Genomic DNA, 10,223 nt, shown 5'->3' on the forward strand with positions numbered 1-10,223 from the left:
ACTTAGCTTCAGCTATAGGGATGGGTAACTTGTAGCTTTATACAGTGGTATGTAATTCAGTGCTTTTAGGCTTGATTTAAAGGTGAAAGTTGTACGACTTCACTTCTTTTGCAACATTTTCACAACAGAAAAATAACAAAATTACCTTGATCTAAATGCTGGAGGCAATGGCTTTGACTTATGTTGCAGATAAGTCTTCTGAAGTCTTCTCCAAAGACTGCTAGAAATAAGATCATTTAAGAATAATTACTAAGTTTCAAAATTTACTCTATGCTATGAATATTTTTCTGTCTAATTAAGATTCAATATTTATAACTGGAAAAGGAAAACAAACATTTTTATAGTAAAAGTTCACAAAAAGGGAAAATGTTAATTTATGACAAATCAACAAGTCAAATGGCAAAAAATACTGCCCTAGTTTCCTTTTTATGAACTAAATAACTGCAAAATATCTTGTGACAACAATTTTAATGCTCATCTCGAGAATAAATTTTTCAAAAATTTACTTCCAAGTTCACTCTTTGTCAGAGTGGAAGTAAAGGAAAAGATACATAAGTAAAATGACACAATGTGCATAAAGTACAAATAAAAGCATTTTAAAAAAAGAGTTTAAAACTCAGCAAAAAGCTGTTTTGGGGGCTATCGAATGCAAGCCCTTCATCAGAGCATAAAAAGAATGAATGGTTCACCAATGCAAACCAAACGAAAAATGAAAAGAAGCAAAGTAAATAGACAAGGAACTGGAAATTCTTACGTCACCAGAACAGCAAGAACACCTATACTGAGAAAAAACGTCAAAGGCCAAAAATTTTTTAAAGATGAGATTTTCAAACACCAGAGAAAGGGGGCATACTTGACAAACCATTAGCTACTGAAGCAGCATTTTTCCTGATTTAATAAGATTTCCAAAAATTTAAATGGTAAATTGAAGAAGGATTTAAAACGCTCCTCTACTGTGCAATACTGTTGATCTTACAGCCATGTTTTCAATTTTTCTTCTGCCAAAATTATTCATGGGTGTTCTTTGATTTACGATTTAGATTTTTGGGAATCTCATTACATCTGGGAAAATGCTGCTTCAGTAGCAGGGGTGATTGCGAGTTCATCAAAAAATACCTGAAAGTTTCAAAGCGAAAACGGGGGAGGGGGGTGTAATCTTTGGCCCCTATTACTTAAGTGCACCTTTGCCATAGTATTAAATAGTTCTGAGTCAAAATATTGTGTGGACATTTAGTTAAATTTTTAATGGGTTACAAAGGTACTCATGAGCAGGTGTTATACAAATTATCTTGACAATTGTCCATCTTAAGACTCTTGCAGGTATATTTGATGAGTATTATATATTTAAAAAAAATTGCGGAGGTAGGGAGATAAAAGCATAACGAGAAAAAAAAACATAATTCCGGTTTTTTCGGACATAAAAATACTGGAAATACGTCCGAAAATACCGGAACACAATCACCCCTGTTCAGTAACTAATGATTTGTCGAGCACGCCCCCTTTCCCTGGTGTTTGGAAATCTTATCTTTAAAAAAATTTTCATCCGTGGTGATGTTTTCCCTCAGTTTAGGTGCCCTTGCTGTTCTGGTGATGTAATAGTTTCTTGTTCCTTGTCTACTTACTTTGCTTTCATTCAATTTTCGTTCATTTGTTGTTTGGTTTGCATTGATGAACCAGTCATTTTTTTATGCAGTGATGAAAGGGCTTGCGTTTGATAGCCACGAAACAGATGTTTGCTGAGATTTTAACTCTTTTTTTAAACGCTTTTATTTTTACTTATGCACGTTGTATCACTATACTTATTCCACAGTACAAGGTTTTTGACTGTTTTTTCACAAAAGACATATACTTGAATTTTTCAAAGTTTTGGATCTACACTTTATTACAAGAAAAATTAGCTAAACAAAAAACCTGCCGTAAATGAGATATTTTATTCTGAGTGCTATGAAGTTACACATGTTTTCAATGTTATATTTTAATTTTAGATCAAAAATGTTTACACCTTCATTGAAGAATTACAAACAAGGGCATTTTAAAAAAAATTACAGGCAATGTACAATGCTTTTTACATCTTACAGGAATTAGTTTGAAGGAATATTATTTTTATATTTCACTTTTTCTACATAAAATATAGCAACAGGACTCGTCAGTGGCGTAGGCTTGATAATAAAATGAGACACTTACAGATACCAGCATAAGCTGCTCAAATCAAAAGGAAGGGGTACGCTTGAAATTTAATAAAATGTTTACTGTTTTAAAGATACAAATTAAAAAAAAAAGTGAGCGGACGCTATCCAGCATGATGACACCACAAGGATTTGTATGCCGGTATAAGTATATAACTATTTGTTACTCTTACCATTTAGCAGAGCATCTTAAAATAAGATCGTTTTAATGCCAGGTTTGTCATTTCAGGGTACCAATTGTTTTCATATGAAACTAGCTGTACCCGAAGCACGTTGCTACGCCAACAAAAAATACATCATTATACTGATTTTCATGACAATCAGTTGAACGGGACAGAAGTTGCTACTCTGCAGCGCCAACTGGTGGCGAGTGGCTTCAATGAGCATATTATGCACCTTCTCCGTGGAAAAATACATATATATAGCAATTTTCATAATAATCGGTCCAGGTATCAAGTGAAGCCGCGACTATACTCAAATTTTGTACTCACGCAGTTTGCAAGATCAATCAATCGCTAAAAATATAAAATAGAAAATGTTTTAAATCCCCCCGTTGCATGAAAAGTCATTAAAACAATAAAGAAAGAATTTATTTGTTCAAACTCAAGAAAAATGGCAACAGCTAACTTCTTATCAATGAGATCTTTCACGCGAATTAATTTCTGCAGCCGATAATTTTATTCGTATTTATCCAATGGATTGTGACTTGAATTGGAATAAAAAAGGAACTATCGATCGGATTTTTTTTGAACTGGTCTATAAACATTCCCAGTACCAAAAATAACAAACGGTGAAAGTTTCAGCCAAATCTGCCGGGTAGTTTTTTAGTTCATGGATAACATACAGACAAACATTCATTTATATATATATATAGATTGGCAATTATGCCCATAATGGGTTTTGCCTCCTCCCAATAAAAAAATTTCAAATGAGGGGACTGCTTATTGCTTTTATCGAAAACAAGTGGCTTTTAATACTAGACAAAAAAGGAAAAGGAATATTTGTTGAAACTCGTTTGATAATTTGGCAACACTGTTTTTACTATAGTTATGTTTAGTAAATCTGGCAACGGAAAAATGTTTAGAATTACTTTCTTTTGAATTGTCGTTATTATACGTCCTACGGTTCTAAGCTAATTATATACGATTATTATACGTTTTAAGTTGCTCAATATGTTTAAGAATTATATCCTGTGTATGTCATGTCGTCTACAATAAATTGTATACCCGGGATTTACGAAGTTTTATTTGAGTAACAACAAGTGGCGTCCGTGATATTTGAACTTTGTATTTTTTGATTCGAATAGCGAATATGTCTGACAACGAAGACAAAGATGATGCCGTTATCACTCAGAAATTCGACAAATTTGAAAGATTACGGAAAGAAAGAACTAATTTACGAAGGTTATTTACCACGACTTGTAATCAATTTGAAAGAACACAGAAAGAAGAAGTCGGAGGTAATGAACTTGGCGCAATTTTTAATAAGTTGGCGGATAAAGCCGAGCGTTTATTTAGTGCTGATGCTCAATTATTGGAAATTTACGAGCAAAGCGATAAGGAATATGATGAAATGGAAACGTATAGAGATCGCTTTATTGAACTTAAAACAGAATATGAGCATTGTTTACGGCGTAGTATGATTGGCGCTTCTTCGCCAATTGATACAGCTACGATTGTTAAGTTGAAGCTTCCAAAAATTGAATTGAAAGAATATGACCTAATGCCAAGGACTTGGGTTGCCTTTTGGGCGCAATACAGTCGTATTCATGAAGATACTAGTATATTAGAAGAGGATAAGTTTCAGTATCTTCTGTCATCATTGAAGCCTACTTCGAAAGCGCGCAATATAGTAGAAAGTTATCCACCATCTAAGAAAAATTATGCTAAGGTTATCGAACATCTCGAGTCCAGGTTTGGCAGACGTGATTTATTAATTGACGTGTTTATACGAGATCTTTTAACATTGGTAAACAACCGAGCTAACATTAAGCTTTCTGATTTGTACGACAAGCTCGGTTCGAGTTTAAGAGCTCTGGAAACATTAGGCGTCACTACGCAAAATTATGCTGCCATGTTGTATCCGGTTGTGGAGTCGTGTCTTCCAACTGATGTATTAAAGGCTTGGGATAGATATTTATTAAACAGTGAGGTGGATGATGAAGAAACCGTCCAAATTACGAAAGAGAAACTGTTGGAAAGGTTGATGTCATTTCTTCGTCGCGAGATAGAAGGGGAAGAACATCGGGCTTTAGCTGAAAGAGCTTTTGGTCAACCCGCAAAAGGTAAGAAGGAATCTTCAAGCAAAGATGAACCTACAGCAATGAGTTTAATATCTTCTTACGAAAGGCCTTGTAAGACTGAGTGCATTTTTTGTCAGAAACGTCATGACAGTCAAGACTGTCATAAAGCTGCCTCTATGAGTACAGAAGAAAAAAAATCAATTGTAATACGTAGACGCTGCTGCTTGGTGTGCTTGAAGATTGGACACATGGCGAAAAACTGTCGCAGTAATATTCATTGCCTTGTATGTGGAAAGCGACACTACGTAATTTTGTGCCCAGAATTGCCTAGAAAAAATAAGGTTCAACTCCCTAATGAATCAAAGATAGAAGTGAATACGTCCACTTTATTTACGGAACTTACACCTCAGAAGGTTATATATTTGAAAACAATATTGATACGTTTAAGAAATGGAAATCAAGAAATTTATGTCAGAGCCCTCCTTGATGATGGATCACAGCGATCTTACGTAACCAACCAAGTAGTTAAAGAGTTAAGGTTAAAACCTTCAGGTACAGAGTCATTGTCCCAAGGACTATTTGGAGGTAAGCAAACAGCTGAAGTTAAACACGGTCGCTATGACATCAACGTTCAGAGTATCGATAGAAAGTTTTCGTGCAACATGTCAATTTTGGACCAGCCCAAGATATGTTCTTCTTTGCCTCGCATACGTGACCCAGATTTAGTACAAGAATTAAAACGTCGAGGAATTGAACTAACAGACATAGGTCCAGAAACTCCTCCTATTGACATGCTCATCGGTGCTGACTTTCTGGGAGGAATATTAACAGGAAGAATAGAAGTTCTGCCATCTGGTATAACAGCCGTAGAAACGAAACTCGGATGGAGTGTTTTAGGTCCAGGAAAGAAGAGCAGCATAAATATGGTATCGCTATGTATGCATCACTCAGAGATACACAAAATTTGGGACTTGGAATCTTTGGGTATAACAGATCCCACTGAGAGGAAAACAACTAAGGAGCTAGATGAAGAAACGGTCACATTTTTTCAAGAGACAATTCGGAAAACTGGCAACAGGTATGAGGTGGCTCTTCCATGGCTAGCAGGACATCCTCACTTGTATGATGGATACGACCAGGCAGAAGCAAGACTTCGCACTGTTACTAAGCGTCTTTTGAAAGACAATTACTACGAACTGTATGATGGTGTCTTACAGCAGTGGAAGAATGATAACATCATAGAGGAGGTGACAGAAGCTGAAATGTCAAGTTCAAAGGCTTGTCATTATTTGCCACATCATCCGGTCGTTAAATCATCAAGCGCTACCTCGAAGGTCAGGCCAGTCTTTGACGCTTCATGCAAACGCCCCGGATATGCCTCCTTAAATGACTGTCTTAGTACAGGACCAAGTTTATTAAGTGAAATCCCTCGCCTCATAAGTAAATTTCGCTGTGGTGCCATTGGAGTAATTGCAGACATTAAACAAGCATTTCTTCAACTCTCTTTAGCTGCCAAAGATAGAGACTACCTAAGATTCCTTTGGTGGGAAGACAAAGAACACACTAAGATGAAATTTTACAGGCATTGTCGTGTTGTTTTCGGCGTTTCATCAAGCCCCTTCTTATTAAATGCCACGATTAAATTTCATCTTGAATCGCAGGAATTCCAATCAATAGTCCTGCAAAACACGATCAATCGAATGAAAGAAGGATTTTATGTAGACAACTTAGTCACGAGTGTGAATACCAGCGAAGAACTGGAACAATTAAAATCGCAAGCTATAGAAGTAATGCAAAAGGGTTCCTTTGAATTGAGATGCTGGGCTTACAGTGGAATTGAAATGATAGATCAGAATGTACTTGGCCTGAAATGGGACACTCATGCAGATGAACTTTATTGTGCTGGCTGTAAAATGACTTCAGAAAAGGTCCTTTCAAAGAGAAAGCTTCTCTCTATAGTAAACAGCATATACGATCCTATTGGATTTACATCACCTGCAACTCTTCTTCCGAAATTATTGCTTCAAGAAGCTTGGAAAAACAAGATAGGCTGGGACGACGATCTGCCTCTAAATATTCAACATAGATATCAACACTGGGTGAAGCATATTGATCTCATAGAACAGTGCAGAATACCTCGTCGATTAATGCTAGGAACTCTTGAGAATACAAGCCTGCATGTCTTTACCGATGCTTCCGCAGATGCATACGCTTGCTGTGTATACTTACGCTCTGAAGAAGAAACGGGAACCTCTGTCCAGTTAATAACTGCCAAAGCCAGAGTAGCCCCGATGAAAAGACCGACGATTCCACGCTTAGAGTTGCTTGGAGCTACAATGGGTGCAAGAATAGCAAGTACCGTTTTAGAAGCAATACAGCAACCTTTGAAAATTTCCTTTTGGGTCGATTCAATGGTTGTCCTAAGCTGGATAACGAAAGGAGAACCGTGGAATACTTTCGTCGGTAACCGGGTTAAAGAAATACGTCAACTTACAAATGTCGATAGTTGGAGATTTGTACCAGGATCTATGAATCCGGCCGACTTGCCCTCGCGTTCTTGTAATTGGAAGGAGCTGATAGATAGTCGATGGTGGGAGGGTCCCACTTGGCTACAAGAAACAGAAAATACCTGGCCAAATACTGAGATTACGATGCCTGAAGAAGCTTTAGTTGAAAGAAAGAAAAGTGTTATCTGCAGCACGAATATTAACTTACAGGAAAACTTCAGCAAGAAGCTTCTATACTTTTCTAAGTACAGCAAAGTTATAAGAATGGTAGCTTGGATGCTGAGATTTATAAATAATGCTAGGTATAAGTCCACCCGAGTTATCTCCGAGTTAACATGTGAAGAAATACAGAAGGCAGAACTCGCCGTCATTAAATTGGTACAAACAGAACTGCATGCTGAATTGAAGGAAAAATACTCAAAGTCTATACGATTTTCCGAAGAGTCTGGAGTTTTAAAAGTTGAAACTAAGTTAGTTTTGGGTGAAGACCCAGAAGATTTTCAAAAACCAACCGTACTACCAGATCATCCCATCGTGAGACTGTACATCGAATACGTTCATAAAGCTTTGATGCATAGTGGTGTTCAGACAACTCTGAATCATATTCGAGAGCTCTACTGGATTCCTCGCGGTCGGAGGGTTGTTAGAGAGGTTATAAGCAAGTGTGTGATCTGCAAGCGACATTCAAGCAAGCCAGTACAGCTGAATTCAGCGCCTCTGCCCATTGATAGAACAAAACGCATTTCTGCATTCCAAGTCACTGGTGTAGATTTGGCGGGACCTTTACACTTACGTCAAGGTACCAAGGCATGGATTGTTTTGTTCACATGTGCTGTATATAGAGCCATTCACCTAGAACTCGTCACGTCATTGTCAGCTGAAGCATTCCGGCAAGCAATGAGAAGATTCTTCGCTAGAAGAGGGAGATGCTCTGTAATGTATTCTGACAATGGGTCAAATTTTACTGGAACAGCACGAGCCCTTCAATCATTGAATTGGGAGGAAATACAATCTGAATGTGCCTTGCAAAACATCAAATGGCATTTTAGCCCACCCACCGCGCCATGGTACGGTGGTTGGTGGGAGAGAATGGTACGTAGTATTAAACAAATTTTACGAAAGTGCTTGGGAAAGGCTTGCGTGACATACGAAGAGATGCTCACGGTGTTGTGCGAAGCAGAAAGTGTCATTAATGAGAGACCACTCACCTATATCTCGGACGATCCGAATGAAATGACACCTGTAACTCCAGCTCATTTCATACAAGACATAAGAGGATCAGAAACACATGACTTGGACATCCTTGACTCCCAGCATTTATTAAAAAGAGTGCGTTATGTGCAAAGTTTGCGCGATAATTTTCGAAAACGCTTCCAGAAGGAATATTTAGGTGAACTTGTACGCAATCCAAAATCTAGATCAAAACAGCAGGAAATTTCGGTGGGAGAAATAGTTCTCATAGGATGTGAGGACACTAAGAGATTGAACTGGCCATTAGGTCGTGTTGTTGAACTGTATCCTGGCAGGGATGGTATCCAAAGAATTGCCAAACTACGAGTTGCTAATGGCTACCTCGTTAGACCTTTGCAGAGGCTGTATCCTCTCGAAATGTCAATCAGTGATTTGCCATCAGACCTAGCAGCAAATGGAAAGGAGGTAGCAGCTAATATCGATTCAGGGTACTTGGAGTCCACAGCAGCTTCTATTCCAAAAACCCTCAACCCTAACGCTGAGATTTTCATTCCCATGACCGAGGTACCTCAACCAGTGAAACAAACCCGCAGTGGTCGACGAATATTCCCTCCACAACGTTTGGACTTGTAGACTTCAATTATTTTTTTTCTCGTACTGTGACTTTAAAATTGTGTTAACTATTATTTGCATTATTCATCATTGTCTTTCATTTTGTTATAATTTGAAATTATTTATTATGTATTTTATTTTATTGTAGTTTTGTATTGCGACCAGCTTTATTTGCAATACAAAAGGTGGGAGTATGTTGAAACTCGTTTGATAATTTGGCAACACTGTTTTTACTATAGTTATGTTTAGTAAATCTGGCAACGGAAAAATGTTTAGAATTACTTTCTTTTGAATTGTCGTTATTATACGTCCTACGGTTCTAAGCTAATTATATACGATTATTATACGTTTTAAGTTGCTCAATATGTTTAAGAATTATATCCTGTGTATGTCATGTCGTCTACAATAAATTGTATACCCGGGATTTACGAAGTTTTATTTGAGTAACAACAATATTGTAAGTGTCTAATGGCTACTAAGCAAAAATTTGAATTTTCAGCTCTAGTTGAAACTTAGTTGACCGCCAACAACATATTCTCTTTAACTTTTAAAGAAACAGTTTGAAAACGTACACAAGGTGAAAAAATGCATTGTTGCATTTTATATATAACAAATATACTTACCTTGTTTTTAGAAGTGCAGAAGAATTCGAATCAAAAAAGGCCTGCTGAGATGAAAACTTGGGGTTGTATGACATTCTGAAAAAAAGAAAGGGGAAAAAAATACTTCAGCACATTTTAGGAACATATTTTTCTAAAGAGAAAAATGATAAAAGAGCTATAAATTATGTATATTATTAATCTATCAAATCCGAAAAGTACTTCTATGGATATTTAATTACAGAAATGCAAAAAAAAAAACAACAACACTGATTTATAATATAAAACAGCATTGACAGAGTTTAATGTATTTTAAAGTAGACAAAATGATGCACCTCTAACTTTAATATTTTCTGAAAATCAAAAAATGTAGGACTTCAGACTTCTCTTACGCTTGTTTTTTGATTTATTTTTCAAACATATTTAATTAACGACTTCCCTGTTTACGACGTCCCGTTTGTTTAGAAAAATGTTTATATTTTAGCGCCATATTATAGTATACTATATTAGACTACTGAGCGCTTTTAAGCAATAAGAAGCATGGGTTTTCTTTTTCCTCTCCTTTTCAAATCAAAAATGCAAATATTAATCGTACTGGTATTCATTACCAAGTGATCAATAAAAAATTATTTTTATACGTGGAGGTCAATTACTAGTTTCCTGTTGCAGTTTATTTTACTTTTTAGGGTGATAATTTTACTACTGATTAAATTCAGCCGGAAACTCGAATAACTGGGGATTCGGCTGCATTTAACTATTCGAGTGCGTTCGACGAGCACGACCGAGAGCGACCGGTTAGTTAATCACGTGACAACTAATGATCACGTGCTCCAATCAACCAATCAACCTCTTAGAATAATAACCGCTGCAGTAACCGGTTGATCAT

The 10,223-nt window shown here is 36.7% G+C and overlaps 1 protein-coding gene across 1 annotated transcript in view; it reads right to left on the minus strand.

Moving 5' to 3' along the window:
• LOC129221047 (DNA-directed primase/polymerase protein-like) overlaps positions 1-10,071 on the minus strand; it is a 34,940-nt gene extending 24,869 nt beyond the window's left edge. Inside the window, exons 1-3 of the mRNA XM_054855483.1 lie at positions 9,976-10,071; positions 9,362-9,436; positions 146-220 (exon numbers count right to left, since the gene is read on the minus strand). Of these exons, the coding sequence (XP_054711458.1) occupies positions 146-220; positions 9,362-9,435 (149 nt within the window). The 5' untranslated portion in view covers position 9,436; positions 9,976-10,071. The remainder of the gene's footprint in view (positions 1-145; positions 221-9,361; positions 9,437-9,975) is intronic.
• Positions 10,072-10,223: the final 152 nt, after the last annotated feature.

The sequence above is a fragment of the Uloborus diversus genome, chromosome 4 (genome assembly GCF_026930045.1).
Source record: "Uloborus diversus isolate 005 chromosome 4, Udiv.v.3.1, whole genome shotgun sequence".
NCBI classification, from domain to species: Eukaryota; Metazoa; Arthropoda; class Arachnida; order Araneae; family Uloboridae; genus Uloborus; species Uloborus diversus.